The following is a 26,644-nucleotide window of genomic DNA, read 5'->3' as shown; positions in this document are numbered from 1 at the left end:
TACTTGAATTACTGAACAAGCCTACAGGGCACAGGCCCAGGGGCCCATAAAGTCAGGGACCCTGACCTGAAAATGTTGTAAACACAAAACGACCACAAAGAGATTCTAAAGGATCACTAGTTTACACAAAACAACCCAAAATGACCACAAAGAAATAACAAATTACTTTAGGGATGCAAAACGAACACAAAGTCACACAACATGATTAAAAATAGATGCAACACCCTGACAAAAAAAAGAAAAATGACTAAAAATAGATGCAAAACCACCACCAAAAATGCAAAAATTACTAAAAATAGATGCAAAGCCAACACAAAAATGCAAAATGACTAAATTTAAATGCAAAAAACCTCACAAAAAATGCAAAATGACAAAAAAATAGATGCAAAACAACAACAAAGACGTACAAAACAACACAAAATAAACATAAGATGACCACATTTCAAAAGGAACTATTTTACTTTTTACTCCACTACTATGCTAATAAAACCATGTTTATTGCAGATTTATGACTAGAACTTGAAACACCAAGCAGAGCTGCATCTCAGCTTTTAGATGCTGTACACGGCTTCTATGTGGCGTCTACTGCCGACCTGCTGCGTCCCCTAAAGATCCGCTGTCCGCCGCCTAAAAAAAGCAAAACTGAAGGAGTTTACTTCATAATTGCTGCATCTACAGATTAATGTTCGCATTCATCTTAGGAAAACAAATGTGAACTCCGTTTTGACAGCTGAGAAACTCTGGGTCTTAATATTAATGTCACATTTGTCTTGTTTAATCTCCAAGACGCCCTCTCCCTCACTACTATCAGGGATAATCTCTGCCTCGTTTTTTTTCCCATCCTCATTATGAGAAAACTGTTATACTTGGCATCATGAATTAACTGCTCGCCTGCTACCGAGAGCGAGAAAGAAAAGCAGAAGTGGGTCACGGGGCTGCGGGAGAGGAGGGGATCGAGGGCGAGAACGCGAACACGGGTCGTGTAGGATGAAGGAGGCACAGGTGGAGAGGAAGGAGGTGAAGAATGAGCACTTAACCAGGAGGACGAATGCTCCCCCCCAAAAAAAAACATGGGTGCAGATCCCGAGGGGGGGGGGGGGGGGGGGGGGTGCAGGGGGACATGAGCTCCTAATTATTAATAATGAATTATCATTTGTCCCCCTCCAATAAAAACATCAAAGCAGCAGAGGACAAATGAAATAAACACGGCAAAAACATCTCTAATACAGCACGGTAACTATTCGCACTGTTTATTTAGAATAGAATAGTTTGCTTTGAGTCATATGATTATTTTTGTATTTTATCATCTCATCTTCAGCCTCTTATCCGGGGTCGGGTCGCGGGGGCAGCAGCTTTAGCAGGGGACCCCAGACTTCCCTTTCCCGGGCCACATTAACCAGCTCTAACAGGGGAATCCTGAGGCGTTCCCAGGCCAGTGTGGAGATATAATCTCTCCACCTGGTCCTGGGTCTTCCCCGAGGCCTCCTCCCAGCTGGACGTGCCTGGAACACCTCCCTAGGGAGGCCCCCAGGGTTCATCCTTACTAGATGATCCTGAACCACCTCAACTGGCTCCTTTCAACGCAATTTATATTTATATTTTAGATTCAATTCAATTCAGTTCAGTTTTATTTATAGTGCCAAATCATAACAAAAGTAATCTCAGGACACTTTCCAGAGTAGGTAAAGACCACACTCTATGACTTATTTATGATTTACATAGACCCAACAATTCCCCCGTAGAGTACGGTGGCAACAAAAACCTTCACTACAACAGACAGGAACGTCAGACAGACCCAGCTCTGTGGAGGACGGACATCTGTCTGCCCCGATAATTAAGATTATCACCTATGTTTTCCTTTACATAAAAAAGACATTTCCACCTCAAATTGGTGCAAACGAATTCGTCCACGGATCAAAAACGAAGCTAAATGCCTTTTAAAATCATCCAGATGAAGGTGAACAACACACAAATGGAAACAGGCTAAAACAGGAGCTGATCTAAATGTTTTTAACTACGTACTAAAAGTAAAAGCAGTCATTAAGCAGAATCATATATATTATTGTAGTGATGGATGAAGGAATAACTAAAGCTGTCAAATAAACAATAAAGAATATATTTTTTTATTTAGTGTAGTGTAGTGGATGAACATGACAGTCCAAACACGGTCATGTGTAAAAAAAAAAAAAAGGTACAGGGAGGATAGAGGCCTTTAAAAACACAAAAACATTCTTATTTATGCATAAATGTTGGCTATATATGTATAGTTATGGTTATATACATGTGCATATAGATGTGTGACGTATATATGTATAAATTACTTTATATCTATTTTTATACATATCTTATTCATAAATTGGATACCTACCGTATTATTACCGTATTAATACCGTACTTTATTACATTATAGCATAAAAAGGTAAATCAAGAACAAAAGTAAAAACAATGAATTGTTAAAGAGGAGGAGGAGGATTCGATAAGTTTATTCTTTCTTGAACACGTCCATGTTAATTGGATTTATGTTGTAAAATGCTTTATTCATTTATTTTCTTTGTATTTTAACTCATTGGATTTTGTAAAGTTTCGTATTTGCTTTTCTTTTCACGTCTGAAATTAATTCAAATTCAATATAATTCAACGTGAGGTGATTGTTTAAGACATTGAAATAATAATAATCGTACAGAACAGATTTTTGGCTAATTAGGAGGTGTATATGTGATAAATATTTAGTTATTATTATATCATGGTTTGTTTGCATCACTTCTTCCTACTCCTTTTTGGACATCATTTTATTTAGTTTGAGGTTTTTTTTTATTGAGTTTGCTTTGTTTACTGTGCATTTGGTTTTTTTATTCTTGTTTTGTTTCAAAATGAAAATAAATCAAAATCTAGTTGAGTAAAAGAATAAAGTAGGTGTTGAAAGTAGCAAAAACAGAAGTATTTCAACTACTATTCTACCACTGCTATTTCATAACATCAGATTTCATACAAATTAGATAAATTATACGACTATTTTAAATAATCTGTGACATTTTACAGACAAAACCATTCATAAATGAATCAAGAAGTAATTCAGAACGTTCATCGACCGTTAATTGAAGCCTAAATCTGAATACAATGGCGATAAAGTCAATTCATTATGAAGGACACACTGAAATATTATTAAATGTTATGTCACTGTATTTGGGGAGATCAGACTGTACAACGCTTTACAGCAACGCTCAGGGAGTAAACACATTATTCAAAGTGACTTATTACTGAAATGTACCTTTCTCTCTTCATCTTGCACCTTTAAATCCTCATAGTATATTGTAATAGTGTTTTAAATCTACGATACTGTACTCTTACTGTAGTCAATATTTTGTATTTTATATTGTAGTTTATATTTTGTATTTTATATTGTATTTTATTTTTTGTACTTCTGATTGTTTTGTACCGCTGCTACGATGACCTCATTTCCCCTCTGGGGTAAATAAAGTTATCCATCTATCTATCTATCTATCGATCCATCCATCTATCTATCTATCTATCCATCTATCTATCTATCATATAGAAAATACATGAATTGATCCAGCTGTGTAAAAGTCGTAAAAGCAACGGAAAAGATGTTTTAACCAATCGAACAAATGATTTCACGGATGATTCATTCATTTGCAGACTTGTGGTGATGCAAACGATCCCATTTTGTCGTAGTTAAAGGAGAGTCAAAGACAGAAGATACAAAGGGAAAAGAATTAAGTGTCTTTAATGATATAGGCTACATTTGTACATTTCTACAGCAGACTTCTCAGTAAGACTAACTGCCAATTAGAAAAAAGACAGAGAAAGTTTTACCTGTAACGACTGAACAGATCGGATAACATGTCAAAAGGCTGTGAAATTAAATACTTGATGTAAATATTCAGTTCAGTATTTTGTCCCATTAAATAATGATAAAAAACATTTAATAGTTTTGAACAATCAATGTGAAATATAAATTACATTAAAGCACCATTTCAAGGATGAGGATATTAAAATAAATAATTGGCCTTTCCATATCAAGACAGTACATTTTTTCATGGTAGTAAGGTAAAAGGTTGTGCAGTCACACTGAACACCCCCCACCCACGCATGTCGAACGGGGTTCAACAAACAGTACATCGAGACACGAGGGGGGGGGGGGGCGCTCGCGTGACTTCCACAAGCGACAGCAAATAAAACCCAAACTCTGGTTACAATATAAACACCTATAAATGTGGATCTCCACAACAAAATAACAGTAGCTATTGCAGGTGATGCATAACTTATCCTTCTGTTCTGTTTTTTAACATTAACTCATTTGAGAGACCAAAGAAATGACAAAAAGTGAGTTACTCTGTGAGAAGATTGTCACTTTTCTTGATGTTACGCGGTAATATCAAAAATGTTTCCATCTGGAAAAAAACGTTGTACTATAACCTCAAACAGTTGAGCCCAGTCGGCCTGAAAACAAAACCAAACATATTGCAGTTTCTCCCGCTCTCTCATCCACGTGAGAATTCAAAAGAACATCTGTGAAAAGCTGCAGTTCGCGTCGAGCATGTGTAGAGTTGTCCTTGAATAATATATCGTTTTCACTGTACATCGTCCATGCACGAGCCTTCCACCGATGCACCAATTACTAATGATCCGACTATAACAACACGCCTTACTTTGATCCCTCGGTACCTGCGCTGCCAAATGCATGCACACACTCGCTCACACACACACATTTACACACACCGAGTGAGGAAAAGAGCTCACTGTGAGTATAAAAAACGAGGGGTGATTTTGTTTCAACAGGTGCTTTCAAAAAGTCACAAGAACATTATCAAAGACTGAGGCACAAAGCTGCCTTTTTTAAAACCAACCAATACAAGTACCAGCGACCGATGACGGTGCTTCTGTCTCTACGGCCATACACGGTATAGAAAGAGTCATACAACTACGTTGCAGTACAGTTAAGAGGAATTTTCAATGTCTACAGGGCCTAAAGGTTCAAACTCCTACAGTCACAAGAGGATGTAATGCTGTGTTTTCTTAATTTGGTATTCTCAGCTAATTGTAGTGGATATTTATATATATATATATATTTTTTAAATCATACAGTAGTTAAAACACGCTGATACGCCCATTTTACATAAAATTCTGTACAAGTCATTCATACATTAACAGTCCATCAAAATAAGGATTTAGAAAAGTGTCAATCAGTCAGCGGGCTTTAATAACTGGTAGACTATGAATTACAGTGTTTAGAAAAACATCCTGTGGCAGATACCGTGTAATCCTAGAGGAAAAACACAAATGTGTTCCTGGATCCAGTGACTGCGGGGGTATAAATCAATCAGAGTACTGGAGATCCAAGTCTACTGTGCCGTCCGTCACCACTAACCTCACTCTCTTGGGTTTTGTGGCACCCATCGAGTGAGACGATGAACCAGGTCCATAATGTGATGCGCCCTGGTGTTCCCCGGGCTGGCACTGTTGCTGCATGTCCTTCCTGCAGTGTTCGTCCTGACCTTTGAGCCCTGAAAATCCACCCAAGGAAAAAGACGCTGGGTTAGACGGCTGGGGTCCACAGGGCTCGAGAACCAGTCGCCCTTGGGTGCCCGACGGCTCCATCAGGCAATGGTAGGTGTAGTTTGTGGAGCCTAATCCTGGGTAACCTTCAACCCCGTCCCTGAGACCCAGGGTCAATGAATGATCTCCGCTGAAGTTTAGTACGTAAGGAGGACCTTGATAGCCGTAAGGGAAAGACGCCGAGGACGTCGAGGACTGACTCTTGTTTGCTGGTGCTGGCGTGCCAGGTGGTGTACTCTGGGCCACTTGGGGGTTGTTGTGCTGAGGCGTGGGCGAAAGAGACGAGCCAAAGCTAAAATCAAAAGGGTCTTGCTGGGTGTAACAGGGCTGGTGCTTTTCTGAGGTCAACGGAGTGGATTTCTTTTCTTGTGGTGACAAATAACCGTCAGGCGTTTTGCTAGGAAAGAAGAACGGTCTTTGTATGTTTTTGTACGTCATGTGGGTTTCAACACCTTCGTGTTTGTCGGATGACATATTACTTTTAACAAAAGACTGAGGGAAAGGGTTGGGTTTGTTGAAATGAAGGTTCGACCTGCTGGGGTTGCTGGAGGAAACAAGATGGCCGACATCTTTTCCAAACCCTTGAAGAGAAATGTTGCCTTTATGATGACCGTCTGTACCAACACCTAGTTTCTGACTCTGCTGGGTCTTCTCAATAGCACCTGACTTTGCACCAAGTATTGTGGATGTGACGACCGGGCTGCCAGCAGCCATGACGTCTTTACAAGGTGCACTATACAAGTTCTGACTCTGGTTCCCCTCCTGAAACTTAAGCACCCTGTGAATAACCGAGGAGGTTTTCTCATGGTACTTGAATGGATTGTCAGGAGGATTAGGATTTTTCACAGTGAAGAGTTGAGGAGAGTGGAATTTGTTAGACATTTGAGATGGCGGGACGGATTTAGTCAAGCAGCTCTGGGGGACACCTCTGACTGTGTTTGGCTGACTGCTTGAAAAAGACTGGGATTTAGGAATGGCCATACGATGGAAGGGTCCCTGGGCTTTAAGGTTCAGCTGGGCTTTTGATTGACTCATCCTTGAGTTGGAGGGTTGGGGTAAAGTAACAGGAACGTGAGACGTAACAGAAGACGTTGTTGCACCCATCAACCGAGGCTTGTTGACTATAGGATAGGACTGATGTCTGATGTCTTCTCTAGACAGCCTCATTCCTGGATTTTTACTCAGGATCCGATCCTTAGCGGTGAATTCAGAGTTGCAGAGAGCTGAAAAACTGAAACCGGGGTTGTTGGGTGGGTGTCTGTCTCTGGAGGTATCCCTCACTTCACATTCCAGAGGAACAGAGTCACTTTTGGAAGAAATCAGACCTGGAAAAAACTGCAGATCCTCACTGGTAAAATTATTTCCTGGACTGGGAGGGCCAAGGTACGGCGTCTCAGTGGTCCATGTATCAGACGGGCTGTGAGAGAGGGGACTGCTGAAGGGATCTGTGGGTGGATCTAGCGAACACAGATCTGAGGGGGAAGATGGAAGTATGTTCTGTGGCTGATAATACCCCTCGAAGTTGAGACACTGAAAGTCCAGAATATCATCACAGCAGTTTGTGAAGTTGGGCTCGCCGGAGAGCATGTTATCTGCTGTTGCGAACAGAGGAGACTGGGACGGGGCTTGAATGACAGAATTAGAAGCACACGCTGTCGGCTTTTCCAAAGTCTGAGATGAACACAAGCCCTCGGAGAGCCTGGAGAGACTGTTGTCAATTTGTTGGAGGGTGTGACTAAGACAAGTGGAGGGTGTTTCTACAGGCAGACACTTCCGAGGTCTCTCCATTTTGTGCCTCTGTTTCCTTCCTCCGTAGCTCATCTCTGGCCTGTCAGTGATTAATTCTACAACCGAGGATATATCTTCAGTTTTATTGTCATTAAGAGGGGAAGACAGAGAAAGCGGCGACAGAGACAAGGAAAACGGCGGCGGTTCTGTTTTCAGAATTTCCGCGTTGCTGTTCAGTCGCTGCAAAGGGAACTCCTCTTTGAGCTTGCTAAGATCAAGACATCCTTTCTTTTGTTTCCCTAAAATCTGACCCTTGGTCTCTTTTTTGACAATGGGCTCTACTTTAAGTTCCGTCTGCTTGAGCTCCTCTTTGCTATCCACCTCCCAAATATCCTCCACCTTTCTGCGTAGTTTAATTACTGGTAACGGAAAACCGTTTGAGTCCAATTCAGTCTGGAGTTTCTGTTGTGACCCAGTTTCAAACAAGCAGCAATTCTTTGCAAAACGGTCTTCCATTTTTGTTCCTTGCACTACAGCTGGCACGTCGCTGTAAAAGTTACTCTCGATTTTCTCCGGCAGCAGCTTGACTCCATCTAGAAGCTCCTTATCTTCTAACTTCTCTATAATTTCTACTTTGTCACTGGGCGTTTCACTTGGCCCACAGGCATTTTTAACATCAGGTTCCGACTTTGTGTCTGAGGGTGCATCTGTGACTTTCCTTTCACTCAGCCTCTCGCCTCTTTTTTTCAAGCGATGCAATCTGCTCTTTGACTTCTTGCTAGCCTGCACGTGTGCCCGAGCTGCCTCCATCTCCATGTTTAAAATCGACACAGAATCCATGATGGCTTTAAAAGGGTCGCACGTCACCAACTCCTCTCCATTTTCTGCTTTTAACGCAAAATTTTCCAAACCTGCTCTTTGCATCTCCCATACTTTGCCTCTCCTCCTCTTAAAACGAATCTTAAAATCAATGTCCGGCTTCGTCTCGTCCTCGCTATGCTGCATTAAAGTTTCCACCTCATCCTTGTTATGAGATCGTTTTAGAGTTGGATTTTTAGCAGGATCCTCAGCTTGTTTGTCCTCTGCGAGCTTATCGTTGTCGACATAGTCCTCATCTTGCCTCTCTAATTTACACTTTCGAACTCTCCTCAATAAATTGCTGCGCTGAACTAAATTAGCTCGGGACCGCAGCACTCGCCTTAAGGAGTTTTGTTTTGTGAACTTCGGGGGGTTTAACTTCTGCAGTTCTGTTTGCCTATATCTGCCTTTACAATATCTTTTCACTTGGCTACTCTCCCCTGAACCTGTGGTAGGGTCCGGCTTCAGCTCTGCTGATGAATTCAATTCTTTAGAAGCTTGATCTGAAGCAGAGTTCAAACCTTGTTCAGAGTCTATTTCCACAGAGCTGTGAAATGTACGTTTCTTCAGAGGTATGTTGGACTGTATGTGTCCCTGTGGATTGGTATCTGAATGCAGATTAGTAGTAGTTTTTGCTGACATTAGTGACTTATGAGGTAGTGAGTTGAGGCAGATAGCCGGTTGGTCGTTACGCCTCTGTGGTGACTGAAGCTGCGCACTGTCCTCACTCAACAAAGTCTTCTGCGCTTTAACTGGAACATCTTTGCTCAAGTGACCCTGGCTGATTTGCTTAGCTTTTTCTTTCGCTGCTCTAGGCCTCATTTTCCGTCGTTTCATAATCCTCCTCTGCCCTGAACGATTGCACCTGCCTCCATTTATTTGTTGCTGTTCTTTCTCCATGGGAATTTGCATTTCTTTAGAGGCGGAGGTAGAAAACCTTCTTCCAACCATATCTCCGTGTAATCTCTTATCCATTAAGGGTTTATCTTTTCTTAAGATATCAGAGAGCAGAACCTTCGCTGGCTTTATGACAATATCTTCTTCACGCCCTAGCCGTTTAGTAAAACTCAGAGCTATTTGTGCTGATGATTTAACAACTCCCTCCTCGACTTTAATTTTAACACACTGTGGGTTATTTTGTCCTCTTGTTTTTTCACTTGGTACTATTTTACATTCTGACTCTTTCACTTCTGCTACAGCCTTGTTACTTTTACATTCCACAGTTGCATTTTTCTTTCCTTTCTGCTCTCCAGATTTACCTTTTACGATGTCCTGCTCCTTCTGTATGTCATCTGTTCCATCTTTAACGGTTTGTATTTCGACAACCTTGTCATTCCCACCTTTCTCGCTGTGGGACAAATCGCCTGCTGAGTCACTTGCTTGTCGCGGCCTTAAATTTACTTTATCGATGGCCTTGAAAAACATTTCCCTCACCCCGCTGTTACTTTCAGCTGTGCAGATCTCTGAACTTCCTCCCTGCTCCTGCTGTGATCCGGCCGCTTTTCGTACTGCCTGTACTCTGAGAGGCGCAGGTCTCGGACTCTGTCTGGCACTTCCTCTTAACGGCATCCTTTCTATCCTGCCTTCAGGGGTCTTTTCTGCTTCTATGCTGTGTGGCACTGCTACCCTTGTTAGGTTGACTCTAAGGTATTGCTTCAGCGATATTAGTGGATTGTCTCCGGCTTTCTTCGTTCCATCTGTGACCCTCTGACAAACTTTTAACACGGACGACACTCTGGTGGTCATGTGCTTCGTTTGCTCAGCGACTGGGTTTTGAGCCGCGTCGGTGACGCAGGATTCAACGCTGCTGCACTTGTTGCTTTGACACTGCAAGATTGCCTTTTCAATTACCTCTCGTTTTATTGCACTGCGGGTTTTGTCATTTTCAACAGAGGGACAAACAGTTGTAGTGTCTGCTGTGTTACTGGACCCTGTCTGTACCGAGCTTCTTGTTCTCGAAGAGCTCCTCTTGGGAGCCACTCGTCTTTCCACCACTTTGACAGTTTTCCCATTAAGGCCGGCGCTGCTTGCTGCAGGTCTACTTTTCTGATGAACTGACATGGAGGAATTTAGAGTGAAAGGCTTCAGGTTTACCTCACTGTTGTTTCCTTCACCGGTGGAATTCAGTTCACTCAGCCTATTATCTTTTCGCTTCACTTCCTCCAGTTGTAGAAGCAAAGCCCTTTCTTTGCTTTTTGGATCTTTACAGTTGAGTAAGAAGTCGACTGAGTGGCGCCGTACTCGGACTTTGAGGTCCCTCAAAGCAAATTGGGACAAAAGTGGAAGCGCCCAGCACTGTTTCCCTGATCGTCTGTGTTTCTCTCGTCTCCACTTCTTTTTTTGACCAAATTTTCTGTTCTTCAAGGCATTTCTCCTCATCTGCTGTGTAAAGGAATTCCTTGAGGGGATGGCTATGAATGAAAGACAACAAAGAAATCAGTTGAACTTAAAGCATCTCTTCAATAACGTGTATGATGATTCAACTTGAGCAGTGTATAACAATCATTCTTATTTAAGCAATGCATTCAATTGAATTCAATCATCAAAAGAAGTCCATTTCACTTATGAAATGCCTGGCCATAGATGTTCTGAGTGACAGAACCCAGAGCCCCAAAGATGTGACTGTGGAGAAACATTGTGATTTAAGTGGTCAATTAATTAAACTGCTATCATTAATATAGAGAGCCATTTACTGCACCGCAGATGCCAAGATAGCCAGCTGTACTAAAGCTTGTGATGCTCAGAAAGGTGTGGGGGGAAAAGAATTGTTGAGGGTGTAAAAGGCGACACTGACTTTGAATTATACTGACACGGTCTAAGCATATTTTATTACAGATTCTATCATATTCTATTTTGCAGTGAAATACACAGACACTAAATGCAAGTTGTTGGTTTTTTTTTTTAAAAGAGAGAAAACAATAGAAACTTTCAGTTAGCAATCCATATACAACCTAAACTTACAGTATGTGAAGTTTGTAGAAAAGGGGAATTCTGCCTCTTGCAAATAAAACGTCCAACGTCACAGGAAACAGCTCTCGTGCTTGAGAAGATTCACGCAACTGCTCCTCAAAAGATGCATGTTCTGCTACGGTTACGTAAGCATACGCATGCCACTCATAGTGCTGCCGTTTAGTATTATCTTAACCCCACTAATAACAAAAGAAAACAGCAGTGCTTTGGAATTATTCAGTAAGTTTTGGTTGCAGATTCCATGTTAGAGTGAATCCTTATGTCATGACAAAGCAACACAATTCGCATCCTAAAAGATTATTTCATGTATTTTAACAAGCTGTGGATGACTGCGTCCACTGTCGCCTCTTTCACACAGAGATTCTGCAAAACTGCCATGAAGGAGATTCGCCGGCACAATGCTGCCCCAGTGTGCGGGGGAATTGTTGGGTCTATGTAAATAATGAATAAGTCATAGAGTGTGGTCTTTACCTACTCTTTAAAGTGTTCTGAGCTAACTTTTGTTATGATTTGGCACTGTACATAAAATTGAATTGAATTGTGATTTCAGAAAGAAATTTAATCTAAAATCACACATTGCGGAATGTGTAACACAACAGTCTTACACGTCAATTCAGCTTCACAGCAGAACAATTCTGTCCCCCCATCCTGTGTCCGTACCTTTTATTCAGAACAGTGAGGCGAAATAACGCCGCAACGGGCTGCGTGAAAGGGGCTACAGAGCCATTCAACCCTGTTGTTTAACTCCGAAGAGTGAAACAAACTTCATTTACATCTAACAGACTGCGTTACCCCAATCTGGTGTAACGCAGCAGTCATACCATGTTTGACACATAAAACACCGGTGCCCTTTGGAAATGACACTAGTATCATTGCATTAGGATTTTACAGTCACAGCACGATTAAAGCTGCCTCATTATTTGTTTGCTCATCTCCACAAAAAACATTTGACCTAACGATTCCTAAAACAGTTAATGTTCTTATACCCGCACACAGGTTGCAGTTGTGGGGGTTAGACATAATCTGTGAGTAACGCAGGAGGCAACTGATATATTCCACAGATAATCTTTTTGTGTTGATGTGACGTATGGTCATTTTAAAACTGCTTAACTAAACAGCTAAGTGGACCTTATTGAACAATGAGCGGTGTTGGTTGTCCTTAAGGCTTCCAATTTGACGGTGCATTTAACAACCACTGAAGTGACACGCAGACTGTCGCGCTTTTAGTATTACAAGCTGTTATTCTTAACATCACTGCTGTATAATTGCATTTGAAGGCTAATATTCCCTGTTAGTTGGTTATGAGCCACTTCTGTGGTGCTGAGAGGGCTTTTAGGAAACCAGCAATGCAGATCTTCTGTTTGAATTAGCTGACTGTCAATATTGATTGTGTTACTTTTATTTTAACAGTACTTCATATGTTAATTCTTCAGTGCAAAAGACCATTTGAGAGAAAACCTTTAGAGCCTTTTACCTTTAAAGATACCTGAGTGTGTTCCTGGTATTATCGGCCTCGCAGTGAAGTGACCCTTCTCTCTGTGATGACGAAGGTATCTCTCCCTCAGACGGTACTTTTGCCCCACAGCGTCCTTCGTTTCTTCACATTCAGGCTGCTTCCCTTTGTGTTTGAAATGCCCCTCTCCATTCCTGAAGAACATTAAAAATCATAAAATCAAATTTAAGTTAAAAAAACAGTTACTTTTTTTATATCTGATAAACAAAACCTCCAAAAGCTTAAAGAGCAACAATAAGGATGATGTCTGATCAAATGATGGACACACCTCTCACAGGTGCAGCATTCACACATTTCATTGCCTTCCCCAAAAAAGCTGGCGCCATAGTAACACGTGATCTCCTCCCCAGGTGAGATGGGTCGAATCGCTTCCACACATGCGATATTCTTTTCTCCAGGGACGAACTGGGCGGGTGAAAAAGACAAAGGTTGGTTTCGCCCATGGGATACATCAACAGTTAGGAGCCAGAAGGAGTGTAATTATCTACCTAATGTGCAAAACTTCACAATAATTCTTCAAGCAAAACACCAATCACTTTCAATTTGATGACATATGATGATAAAGGTTGTAGATTACCTTGCAGTTTGGTTTGCAGTCTTCAACCCAGAAGGACAAAGTGAGAAAAAACAGAAAAAAACAGATTTCAAGGTTTTAATTTAATCACAGCAATGAACAAAAGACTCAATATTGTGTTGATCAGCACGCTTGGGCTGAGTTCATTTAGCAAAAGGCTCAAAGGCTAAGCTGATTAACTCTCAGACATTATTTAAGATCTTGTCAGAGACTGCCCTCTGAGTGGACGCAAGAATTAACTCAAATTTCACTGGACATTTTGTGCACATTACAATTCAGTGCAAACCCTGAGCTGACGACGGCGTCGGTGAAGAGCACGCCGCTTGTGCTTCTACGTCGTGGCAGCTTCTATGCTTGACAAAATGTCCATGTAATGAAATTATACATTTTTAAAAAGTTCAAAGTTTTATTTCTATTTAATCTGCTAGTTGTTTTCACGATGAGTCATCTGATCTTTAAAATGGTAATGAATAGGGAAAGATGACAACTTCAATGTCTTGTTTTGTTTGTCCAACGGTCCAAAACCCAAAATAAATTCAACTCATTATCATACTAGACTATGAAAACTAACAAATATTTGCATTTTAGAAGCTGGAACGAAGGTGAAGTTCTGTCAATCAACAAATCCATTTAATTAATGATTTATTTCAGCTCAACACTGGGTCGGGTTTGGATTTGTAACAATATTTAAAATTCAGATACAGCCGTGGCAACAAAAAAACATTTGCCACTACCCTTTAATTAACACACAATTTATCTGCGGTGCAAAACTAGTTGATGATAAATGTGTTTGTCGTGGAAACTACACAACATACTTTTTTGACCGCCTCTGCAAGGAACTGTGTAAGAGCATACTGGGGAACTGCAAGAGTGATTTATGACTTCATTTTTATAATTCAATAATTTACCACTTGGTGTCAGTATGGGAGAAAAAAAATCCTAAGTAAAGTAATGTACAAAATAAACTGCTCGTGTTGAGAAAAGTGATGCTAATTAAACAGGCATCAAACATCACACTCATGGAGGACAATCTGTCAAAGATGCAAAATAACTACGATGGAGTAATAAATGTTTGATTCTGTTCAGTGAACACAAGAACTGACTTCAGATATATATATTTGTGAGAACAGCATGCAGAAACTGGTGCTAATCCAGCTCATGAGCACTTATTCTAGGATCAAGACACTAATCTCACCTGATGTGCATGTGTTTGCAGTGCTTACATGACACAGAGTCATTCATGACCATATAAATGGCAGAAATATTTGGATATACAACTGAGAGGTTTCACATGAAAAACCTGCCTTTTGCCGGTCTCTGAAAGTATCTGAATTAAAACAATACACATTCAGTAAGTATGTCAGTAATCAAATAATAAAAGAAAACAACGACTCAGAATTCATCGCTGTGTAGTGTGACTGCTTGTAATAAAAGACCTGTCAGTCAGTGTGAGAGGGATAGCCGCTTCCAATCTTGTGGTTTAAATGTTGGTATTCAACCTTTTGTTGTGATTTGAATCACAGGCAGTGCCTTTAAAAACGCACTCCTGGCAGGCGATAATGTTTAGCTGTTAAAACTCACTCGCTCGATCAGCTTCGAACATTTTGAACTGATAAATCTGTGTGTGTGTGTTTGTGTGTGTTGGGAAATAATGAGTCATGGGTGCAAACAAACTCACCGTGGTTAATGAAAGCTGCAGGGCCGAGCCAGAGCTGAGCGCAGCGTTTGCGTGTGGAATACATCACGCTGAAGTCATTGACTCCTGCCCTCAGCACGGCGCTGTCAGCGGGGCTCAGCTCTGCTATGCAGCCAAGCAGGACCTCCACACGCTCCCCTGCGAACCTGAGGGGCAACAAAAGAGGCGTCACATATCTACAACTGAAAAAGAAACTTCAGTAACAAGCTGCCTTGACAAATCCGAGTGCGAGTAGGCGATTACCAGTGCCTCGTCGAGGTTATCTTTGCTCCGTTGGTCTCTGAGGAGTATCTGTCACAGGACTCTATCTTCACACCGCTTTCCATCAGGAAGGCACCAAGGTAGCGATACACCTGCAGACACCGATGGTTTAGATTGTGTACTTACATTTGAGTAACAAACCCGGGAATCAAAAGGTAACTTTCTATGAACCTAACACAGAGGGTGACTTCCAAGTGAAAATGCCATAATACCACGTTTTTAATGCATTTTGTCTAATTTCATTGGAGATTATTTCATATTTATACTGATTTGTAAGCTTACATGTTGTCTCAGCAGCTCCTGTCGATGGCATCCCAAAGCACTAAAGTAGTCTCCAGCCGGGTCACCCACTGTAAGCGCCTCAAACGTAGCATTGAAGTCATGCGTACGCTGAAAGCGCAACAGGGTCTCTTTGAGGTTACCCCAACGCCGGATCTCTGGTGGGGGACTGAAGGGAGGGGAGAAAAGCAGAGAACGGCACATGAGGAGAGCAGAAACAGTCACAGGACCAAGTCTGATCACTGTGTTAGTCGAAGGCATGTTTTGTGTAAAATAAAATGCTATTTTAGAGAAAGATTTCAGGAGACTGCGTCATCGTGCATGCTTTAAATCACTGAAACATTTTTGTGCTTGGACTTAACACATCACTGTTGAGATAATGATTACTGAGCATGTGTGGATGTTTCCTAGTACAATAGTTTAGTTGTATTTGAGTATTGTAATTGACAGAAAACATAAATTAACTTTTCAGCCAGCAGCCACAATCGAGTGGCAGCATAAAGCCTAAATCAGTGTGATCCAAATGATGGGTCAAACAGTTTACTTGTGAATAAGAACGGGGGCATTTACACATTAAAGCAGCGCAAAAAAGTGACAGAGTGATGAAAAGGAGTGGAATAAAAAAGCTAATATAGATTGCTTGGATTAGCATCTTGTCAATTTTCCCTGATGTCAAAGTTTCAAAAGCAATTACAGCACGTGTACTCAATGTGTTGTGTTGAGTTGGGAAACAGACATCAAGTGTAAATGCAGTTGACAGTGTGTAGGGACTCTGCTGAACGGCAAATTTGTCTTTTGAACAATACAGGACGGTAAACCACTGCTATTTGTTTCCACACACTGTAATTATTGAATTGCATTTTTTGTGTCTTTACATAGACATCTAACGGACAGGTCTGGGTGTCATGACATGCTCAAACCTGCATGCTTGAGTGACAGGCGTTACCTGATGTTCATTTTATGGGTGCTGAAGCCCAGCAAAGGGTCCAGCACCAAACCGGTGGCCAGGTCATCGGTCTCACACAGCTCCTTCACACTCATTCTAGTGCACCCGTCCATTGCCTCCCACCATCAGCATGCTGCAAGAACCACAAGGATCAAAATATAAAAGCTAGAACAACAACAACAAATCACAATCATCTGTGCAGTTGTGCATCTCAGCAGACAGATCAATTCTGCAAATGGCATTAGACACAACACAAATAAATGGAAGGGATTAGAAAGCATTGTTATGCATTCCTCAACTTCATACTTCCAATGGTTCGTACACCTTTTCAAAAGGTCAAATTCCAGCACCTTGGGGCTGTGATAAATTACATACTTCTAAGAATACATATTGAAAATGATTATTTCACCTTTTTTATCCCATTAAAAGCGAAGGTATTGTGCTATAAACAACTAAACTTGTGTTTTGTAACAACAGAAGGACAAGAAATTAAATTAAATTTCAATTCTATAGATATTGGTTGTGAAAGAAATAGAATACAGATACAATTTCCAGCATTTCCAAGCACTTTATCCAAAATTTAAGCACTTCAAGGATTTCAAGCACCTGTACGAACCCTGTACTTCATAATATTATAAACCTCCAGAGTTTGCAGATCCATAGAGTGGAGAGTTGTTGTCTAGTGTTTGTAAATTTATTAAATGACCCGTCAATCAATTTGAAAGTGATTAAAAACTTTCTATCACGCCCAAATGTCAGCTGGGATCGGCTCCAGCCCCCCACGACCCTGATAGTGACAAGTGGTTGAAGATGGATGAATGAATGAATGATAAAACCTTTTTATTTTCTAGTCTAAGTTTTGTTTACATTTGGATCCCTGATTGTGCCTTTAAAGGTTAAAAGTTCACTCTGAAAGATCAGGATCAAGATCTCCCGCACTGTTTGAAATGTGCATATCTTTGATACCTGATGCACACCTTCCTATCCTCTGCATCCTTTGACATTAGCAGGCAGCATAAGATTATTTTTTACTTGCATGCTCACAGAGCGGTCATGCATTTTATTATTTGTATTATATTTTCTAAGTAACAAAGCTATGACAACAACAACAAACCACAATCATCTGTGCATTTGTGCATGTCAGCAGATAGATCCAGTCTGCAAATGACATTAGACACGAATAAATGGAAGGGATTACAAAGTATTGTTACTAATTTCTCAACTTCAAACTTTCAGGGTTCGTACAGCTATTCCAAGGTCAAATTCAAGCACTTTCAATCACTTTTAAGGTCCATTTTCAAGCTTTTTCAGCACCATAGGCTTGTGATAAATTACATTTCGAAGAATATATATTAAAAATTATCATTTCACCTTTTTTTGTTATGCATTTCTGTACTTCAGACTTCAAAATACAAGATTGTTTACTGTCGTTTAACAAACCTCCTGGCTTTGCAGATCAATAAAAAAGTTGGGAGTTGTTGTCTAGTGTTTGCATATTTATTAAATGACCTGTCAATCAATTTGAAAGTGATTTAAAACTTTTTTCTTAGATGTGGATCCCTGATTGTGCCTTTAAAAGGTTAAAAGTTGACACTGAAAGATCACGATCAAGATCTCCCGCACTGTTTGAAATGTGCATATCTTTGATACCTGATGCACACCTTCCTATCCTTTGCATCCTTTGACATTAGCAGGCAGCATAAGATTAGTTTTTACTTGCATGCTCACAGAGCGGTCATGCATTTTATTACTTGTATTATATATACTAAGTACCAAAGCTATGACAACAACAACAAACAACAACCATCTCAGCAGACAGGTCAAGTCTGCAAATGACATTAGCAGGTAGCATAACATTAGTTTTGACTTGCTCACTTGTTTTAAAGCAGCAGGCTTACAAACCCGTCATGCATTTTATTATGTGCATTATTTATTGTATGTTTCCAATAAGCAGTAGGGTAAAGGCACGTCTAGGGGAAGCGAATAAGCACACATTAGCGGAATGCAATATGCGGGGTTATCAGCTGGGGAGTGAGGAAGCTAACATGGTGGTAGCACTGGTGACTAACGTTAACATGGCTGCACCAGATCAGTGCCGAGCTGTGAAGCAACGTAGATTTAAAAGAAAAAAATACATACCCGGGAGTCTTTTGTAGTCAACGAAAGTATCGCTGCCCGCCTGATCGCTCCGGCTCCCCGTTCGCCTGGCAGGGGAAAGTTAGCCTAGCACACAAGCTAACTAGCTTTCCGCCGTCTTTTCTGGCTCGCCCGGGCAGCAGCCGCGTACGAAAAATGGAGTCTCCTCGTCACTTCTGGAATTTGTTGGTTGTTGTTGACGACGAATAATCCCAGGTTAAATCACAAAAGGCAGAATACACCCGACAAACTATGTTAAAAAATGGATATGTTGTTATGTAGCCAACAGCAGCTAACTAGCTTTTACACAACCGCTCGTCGAGTAGCAAAAGTTGATGGGCATCGTCCGGTGCAACCGAACTATCATTGGTCACGCCCACACGCTTCGCTATTCGCTGATCTCAAGGTCAATATTACTGTGAACTCTGTGATTGGTCAGATTGTTTGTGGTGGGCGGGGTTTACTTTACTCTGTTTATACGGTTTATACAGAGCAGAGGTGAGTGTTTCTTCCAGTACAGTCGATAAGATGTACACGATTGGTTCATATTTAAATAAATTCATGAATAAATAAATAATAAATGCAGATTTTCTTTCTCCAAAATTATTCAATTGGGAGTAATATTAAAAAATAAAAGCACTACATATCTTATTAAAGGTTGAATATGTAGGAAAAAAGCTATATTTAAAAAAAAAAAAAAATACACCCACGTTTAACCGCCATTAGACACCCGTTTTTAGGGGAACAGAATGAAAGTATTGCTTTTCCATAAAAAATATATTTAGTCTGAATTAATATTTTTAAAACATTTTTACGGGTTTGACACTGTTTCTGTCACGTGCTGTTCACATTGTTTACGTTTATTTCTGCATTTATTTATTGACACTATTGACGTGCTGTCACACGGAGCGGCTACTAAATACATCTTCAGTGTCTAGGATGGGATTGTTAAGAACAGTTATTGTTTGCATACAGTTGTGATGACATGACACTGTGCACTGTATATATACACTATGTATATATTGGATTCTATGTATGTTATGTACAAAGTGTTTTATTTGCTGATCCACTACTGCTGTACACAAACAAAATAATTTCCCAGTCTGGGATCATTAAAGTAATTCTGTTCTATTCTATTCAATGATTAGTGAATAATATAATATCTTTTTTGTTTCAGAGAGATACGCAGATTTATTTTATTTATTGTACAGACTGTAATTAAGGCTTAGGCAGTGAGCTTTTAATAAGCCAGTTGTAATGAGGAATGCAACACGCACAGCTGAAATCATAGTCCAAGATAAAGGGCCGACCGTGTTTTGTTTTTGTTCACAATCTTTTTTTTAACAACACTAATAAATGACAGGGATAAGAAAGTCATTTTATGCATTTCTCTCTCTTTACTTACAAAATACAGGATTTTCTTACTATATTTTTAACCTACTGAGACAGCTCCATAAAAACCTTTTACAACATTAAAGAAAAAACGTTTATGACAGATTGAGTTGTTGTCTAGAGTTAATATATTTATTAAATGAGCTGTCGATCAGTTTCAAAGTGATTAGAAACTTTTTGTTTACATTGGGATCCCTGATTGTGCCTTTAAGGTTAAAGGTCAACTCTGAAAGATCACGTTATCTCCCACACTGTTTGAGAAGTGCATATCTTCTGATGCACACCTTCCTGTCCTTGAAGTTTGAACTCCAGGGCGTCAGGTTGATCGATCATGACCTTCTTCTGAAAACAGACGTACAAATTCCTTAAAGAACTGAAATAATGACTTATATGCAGCTGTGTATATAGGAGACATTGTTATTTGTTACTGCTGTGAAGCCACAAGCTGCATTTTGCAAATCTATTTCAAAAGAAAATACATCCAGACACATGTATTTAACAATGAAACTATTACAATTGCTTAAAGGAACATTAATAGATTTCCCAACAACTCTTGAATGTTGAAATGTCTCAGAAAGCCCAACTGGTAAACAACCCAGAGTAGATCTACTGCATATTTTAAAAGGCGTGAAGGCATTTAAGCTGCCACAGACAACAATCTCCAACGACTTAAGTGAAACGCAGACACCCCTCTGTCACCACGAAGGCTCAGCTGAGGTATTTTATTCATCCATCACAGATTATGGTGCAGTTTTACACAGTTATCACCGAGTCTCTCCTCCGCCTCATTAGTGCATACACATAAAACTGCACAGACACACACGCACGCACACGCACACACACACATACACACACACACACACACACACACACACACACACACACACACACACACACACACACACACACACACACACACACACACACACACACACACACACACACACACACACACACACACACACACACACACACACACAGAGATTTGGCACTGCTGTCTGGTAAAGGAGAAGTCTGATTCATAAATCAACAGGAAGATTTACGAGCCGACAGGTGGGGACTTCGCTGTAGAGAACTTCCTGCTGCACCGTCATCAATCTGCAGCTCCGTCACACTCGTACCAGTGCTGCTGCATGTACGGAAAGTTTCCCTTTCTATGAAGAACACATCTATAGTGCGTAACGAGGGTGTTTACAGTGAATTATAACGCTTTATGACTATTGCTTTCTGATGCACCGTGTCAACAGTCATAAAACATTATAGATGTGACTTATAATGATTCATGAGTTTGTTTATGGATGCTTTTGACTGGTTATAAAATAGTATCATCACCTATACACACCTCAACAATCAGCTGTAGTAGTTTGCTATTTAATGTGTGAAAATGCAATGCACTTATGTTTTACGACTGTTGATACAGTGCATCATAAAGTTAGTTTATACAGTATGCATATGAGTGTACTGGGCACTGTGTTGTTCATGCTTACACACAAGATCTTTCTCATCCAGTTCCCATTTGTCATTTGTCTATTTCGACATATAATCAGGAACTTATTTGTTTTTATGGCTGTTGCCAGTATTTTCTGATTTATGGAGTGATACAATGTGATATCCATAATCCCCTCTGTAAAACCCTTTGACTCTAATATGTCAACAAAATGAAAACAAGAGTTTTGAACCGGACTTCATACAGTTTTTTGTTTCATCCACATTTCTGTTCTGGAGATGTATGCACATATTTCATAAAATAATGCTTCATTTTTACATTCAATTAAAGAAAACGTGTTTTGCAAAACATATTTGAGCTAAGTTTCATGGTGACAAAGTTCAAATCTGTGTGTAAGTGACTTTTGAGCATTTTACATGTTTTAATGCAGTTGTTCTGGCTCATTACCTCTGAAACAGAACTCAAAGCATATGTCACATGATTTTTTATTATCCCAGTAGCGAGTGACAGAAAACCATAAAAGCGGAAAAGATAAAGGCTGCAAAGATGGACACAGACTAAACCAGACGAAGGAGGAAGAGGCTGTTCTTATTTTACTCTTCTCCTTCTTTCTCTTTTACATAAATAGCTTCACACTGAACTGCTCGATGTGGTAAATGTCCGTGTAATAGAATAGAATAGAATAAAAAAATGTACTGATCCCAAGCCAGAAAAGCCAGGTGATATCTGATAAATAAATAAATGAGAAGACACACGCACCACGCCACCCATGCTGATTCACGCAGAACTGTTGGATTGACGGCAGAAACAGCCTCCGCAAAGGAAAAATTAGAGAAATATTCTCCTCGAGGCAGGAGCCGTGGAGACGTTGTTACACTCCCTCGCTCACAAATGAGTCTTTTCCAGCAGCTAAGATGCTATTTTACACGTGGAATGTGTGAAATGTTAAGATTGAATGTTTCTCACGTTGCAGTCGGGAATATTTGGAAAGAAAACCCAGACACAAATATACAAAGTCCATGTTTTTATTTCTACCTTGTAACAGAGACAATTTGTGATTGATTTGAAAACAAAGTAAATTAAAAAAAAAACGAGTTTCTGTTGTTTTCTCTTACTTAACTGTAATAATCTAATCATTTCATATCTACCCAGCGACAGTGCGTGGTGCAAAACATCCCTGATTGATTAAAAAATCCTACATTAATAAGCTTGCAGTATCTAGCGTTAACTTTGTCAGTTAGAAACAATAAAACAACTTAAAAGACCGGATTCTTAGAGGTTATAACAAGAGTAAGTATAGAGTAACAAAAATGTAATAAGCAGAAGTTTATACAGCTATGGAAAAGTGAATGACAGTGGTCTTTATTGGACCATTTATTTATAATGTTGTAGCGTTATTCTATCTCTTACAGGAGACACTTTTGCATTGTTGAAGACACTGGAAGAGGTCTCCACAACATCGGAGCGTAACGTTTTATTATCCTAAAAGCCTTTAAATCACATTTCTGTACATTGTATCTTTTTACATCGTATCGAGTTTATCCACAAAAGGTGGATTCAAAGCAACAGATCACTCTTATTGTCAATTCAGCCACCTTAAAAACCTTGGACTTGTGAATATCTTGTGAAAATGGCGTTTATCTATGTGTTTTTCTTACTACATGAATATAAACATGATTTCCTCATACGTTTTATTTGAAATTTAAGTTTCACTTCCTGAGTTGATCTTAGGCCCCGTTCAGACCTGGCATTAACGTGCGTCCTGAGTGATCCGATCCCCAGTGGACAGCTTCACGTAGATCGGCAGTGTGTCTTGAGTGACCACTCGCGATCTGAGCTTACATCCCAGCTCTATGTGCAAATAAACACGTACATCATTTCCATTTGCAAAGATTAAATGTTGTCTCTAAGAGCAGAGTTAACCGCCATTAGACAATTGACGTCATCAGTTGCTTATCACTACCTTCTCGAACGCGACGAGGATGCAAGATGACGTAGTATTAAGAGTGTTAGGGAGTATTAAAAGGCTGAAAACGTACTTATATTATTTAGTATATTAACCCAAGACCAAAATCTTTTCCTAAACCTAACCAAGTAAGGTTTGTTTTGTTTGGGACCCCCAGACCACCAAGGGGTCCTGAAGGCGACCGTTTAGCCCAGACCCGTTTTTATAGGGCTGCCAATCAGCAGAGTAAAAATCCAGAACAATGCAATGATATGTGATTTAATTTTGTTCTTTTTGTGCTGGTTTGTGGGGCTGTTTATCCTCAGTCTCTCGCCTTCCACAAACCGCGACCTGAGAAACGCGTTCACGCTGGCTGAGGTGACGTTTAGTGCGACTTCTCTTTTGGGTCCCGAGCTGAAAAAGTTTGGGAATCCCCGTTAAGTGTGACTTCTCTCTCCTTCTCCAATAACGACGAGGACGATGAGCACTGATTACGGTCATTCCATGGAGTGATAACGTCTAAAGTTTTTATTATTAAACTGGCGGGAGGTCGCAATGCACGTTAAAAACAATACAGACCAGGTCTATTCCATGCTGAGTTCCAGACAAACCAAATCACCCAAGATGTTTGACGCCCTCGTAACATATATCTACGGGTAGAGCCAGCTTACGCAATTTGAGAACGATACCCTTCCCTAGAGGAGGTCAGTTGAATAAACCATCCTTCACTGTGGCCCAGGACACATTCAAGTACCGGATGTGTCCTGGGTCGATGGGGTCTCAAAGCGTCTGAACGTTGGTGATCAGATCACCCAAGATTCATGTCAATACACGCAGGTGTGAACAGGGTCTTACTGGATGTGAATTGAGCACACAACGTCAAATGCTTTTTTTCTTCTTCCCCTATGCAATATCTGATGCAGTTAGCTGAACTGTATGCAAATCCTCAGAAAGCCACGCAGATAATATGAATAAAGATTACTTACACTGATTTGATTATTTAAAAAAAAAAGAAACAAAACATTTATTTTCTGAGGTACTGAGTTGAAAACCTCTTGCTGGAGGAGGGAGAAAGGCGGGGGAGGGGCACGATGACTGCTAAATTCCAGCTTCCCCACCCTCCGCTGACGTATAACGCACTGCACTCTACTTGGACCAATATTTACTGCCTTTTGCCATGTGTTCATTCATGGACAGAGGGCTGAGGAATGAGGACAGACAGCAGCTGACCAATAAAACCAGACACACCAGTTATGTAATGGAGGCGAGAAAAGTGTGTTTGGGTTATTAGAAACGGGCAGTGAAATACCCTGAAGCACTGTAGAAAGAACTATTTTCACCAGTTGCGACAGCCTGTGCTGGACTCTGGGCTGTTTTCACTGGGGTCACCCTGTTTACCCAATTATTGCACAGTACAAGGAACGCAGAACGGCCGATTTGTGACATTAAAAGTGAAATAAAAAGCCAGTATAAACAAGCAGAAAGTGTCTTCTGAATCTGAACGATGTGGGATTTGATTAGATGCTCTGTCTACGGCTCTTTATGCTTATTTCAATAGTAAGCTGCCTAAAATAAATGTTTTTAACAAAAAGCAGCAAAGAATGATGACTGTCACAAGCAATGCAAGCACTTCCATATCCTCGCTAATGTTATTTACACGGCACAACCTAAGAAGCGCGGACAAATATTCACAGGGTTCGTACAGCGGTCGAAGAGTAAAGTTTAAGCACTTTCAAGGCTTTGAAAGCAAAGAGTTTATCAACACACCCACATTTTGAAATGAAATTGCGAAATATAAACTTTGTTTCCTGTCAAATATTAAAAGATTTTCAGTTGAATCATTTTGTGGATGAAACAAGATTACGTTAAAAAAATTGTGTGTATCCAAATTCAAGCATATTTCTAACCTTAAAAGTTTGGAGCATGCTTAATTTGAACTGCTTTCAAGACGTTGTACGAACCCTGTTTTATTTCTTAGTTGCTGTTGAGCTGGGAATTGATGCTGCAACCTAAACTTAAAGGTAGATCCACTGGGAATTTGCTGCATGATTACCCAGTATATGATCACGTTGATAGTAAACTGGAATTTTGTGCTCAGATTTTACATCAAGTTTAAAAAAGACGGTGTCATTTAGATTCATCCGTATTGATGTCTTCATATTCCCAGTTGTAGCTAGCATGCCACCCTCATTTGGTGAGGGTTTAGATTAAAATAAGCCCACTCTTTGTTTTTTTTTATCATGACTAGAGCACTTGGAACTGGAGAGGTCAGAGCAGTGATTCACCATCTCTTCTCCCTTTGATCACAGAAAAACATGGAGCCACTTTCTCCCCAGCAGGCATCTTTGAGTGTGTTGTGTTAAAGTCGGCTACGGATTTAATGCCTGGTAAGTAGCAGTACCTACATGTGGAACATATAGGCGGCACATGTAAGGATTATTGAGCGAATTTAGCAACAGAAGCTGAGTGACGGAGCCATTCACGACCTGTAAGGCTACATCCACACTACTACTTTTGCGTACACTCGCCATGTGCCGATGTAAACGGGAAGACGGTTGTCCAACGTTACTTTGCAGAGGAAGAACAATGGTGAAAAGTCCAGAGTTTGGACCGACAAAGAGGTGGAGCTGAGCTGTAAGTAACACAAGTTTAACCATTTCGTTCGTCACATCACTAAAAAGGTCTAGTTAACCGATAACACTGACTGACATGGCGTCGCGTCATCGTTTCCAAAAGTGTCCGTTTCCACCAGTCTGGACTAAGCACAACTCTGGAGTTTTCAAACTAAAACGAGATCAGCGGTGTTCCCAGACTTGGAAATGATGTGTGATGAGAGTATACGGGATGCGTAAACATAGCAAAAGATATGCATTTGCAAACGAAAATGTAGTATTGCGTAGCTGTAGCCATAAAGTCTTAGAAAGTTCATTAACCAGCTTTACTTCAGACTCACACAACGATCATTAGAAAAAATATACATTTTGCATTGATGAGACTTCCAATCGAATACCATTTTTTTATGGTACAAACAGGCAACATCTGGTTGTGAGGCTCTCTTCTTCTACGGTCACCAAACAGCATCTTTGGCTAAATCCCACTGAAGCAACATGTGAATATAAACTGGGTCAAAATGACACTTTCCAGCTTCTACATTTTGATGAGTCTCATTCATAAGGTACTGCCGTTGTTGTTGTTGTTGTTGTTGTTGATGGCTACAACACTCAAAGACAAGCGCAGCCACTAACGCTCGGCAAAGGTTGCTGACGAACATGACGAAGCAATGCAGCGAACACAAGGTGATCAGCGTGATGGCGTGATTCAA

General features: G+C 40.4%; 1 protein-coding gene across 2 annotated transcripts; it reads right to left on the bottom strand.

Annotated features, from left to right (window-relative positions):
- Window positions 1-3,856: 3,856 nt before the first annotated feature.
- On the bottom strand, window positions 3,857-18,839 carry kmt5c (lysine methyltransferase 5C). Of its 2 annotated transcripts, none has more exons than XM_083930751.1 (9): window positions 18,542-18,839; window positions 16,403-16,535; window positions 15,460-15,625; window positions 15,160-15,269; window positions 14,899-15,062; window positions 13,224-13,243; window positions 12,915-13,051; window positions 12,608-12,780; window positions 3,857-10,574 (listed from the first exon to the last, which is right to left on the bottom strand). In XM_083930751.1, exons 2-9 carry the CDS (start codon window positions 16,513-16,515, stop codon window positions 5,338-5,340), a joined length of 6,120 nt encoding a protein of 2,039 aa, XP_083786877.1. In that variant the 5' UTR covers window positions 16,516-16,535; window positions 18,542-18,839; the 3' UTR covers window positions 3,857-5,337. The 2 variants fall into 2 exon arrangements, with proteins under 2 accessions (XP_083786877.1, XP_083786878.1); XM_083930752.1 differs by having other exon boundaries at window positions 12,620-12,780.
- Between the last annotated feature and the right edge of the window lie 7,805 nt (window positions 18,840-26,644).

This window comes from Echiichthys vipera (genome assembly GCF_963691815.1).
Source record: "Echiichthys vipera genome assembly, chromosome: 17".
NCBI classification, from domain to species: Eukaryota; Metazoa; Chordata; class Actinopteri; order Perciformes; family Trachinidae; genus Echiichthys; species Echiichthys vipera.
The sequence above is the reverse complement of the archived record's forward strand: the minus strand, read 5'-3'. Positions and strand labels throughout refer to the sequence as shown.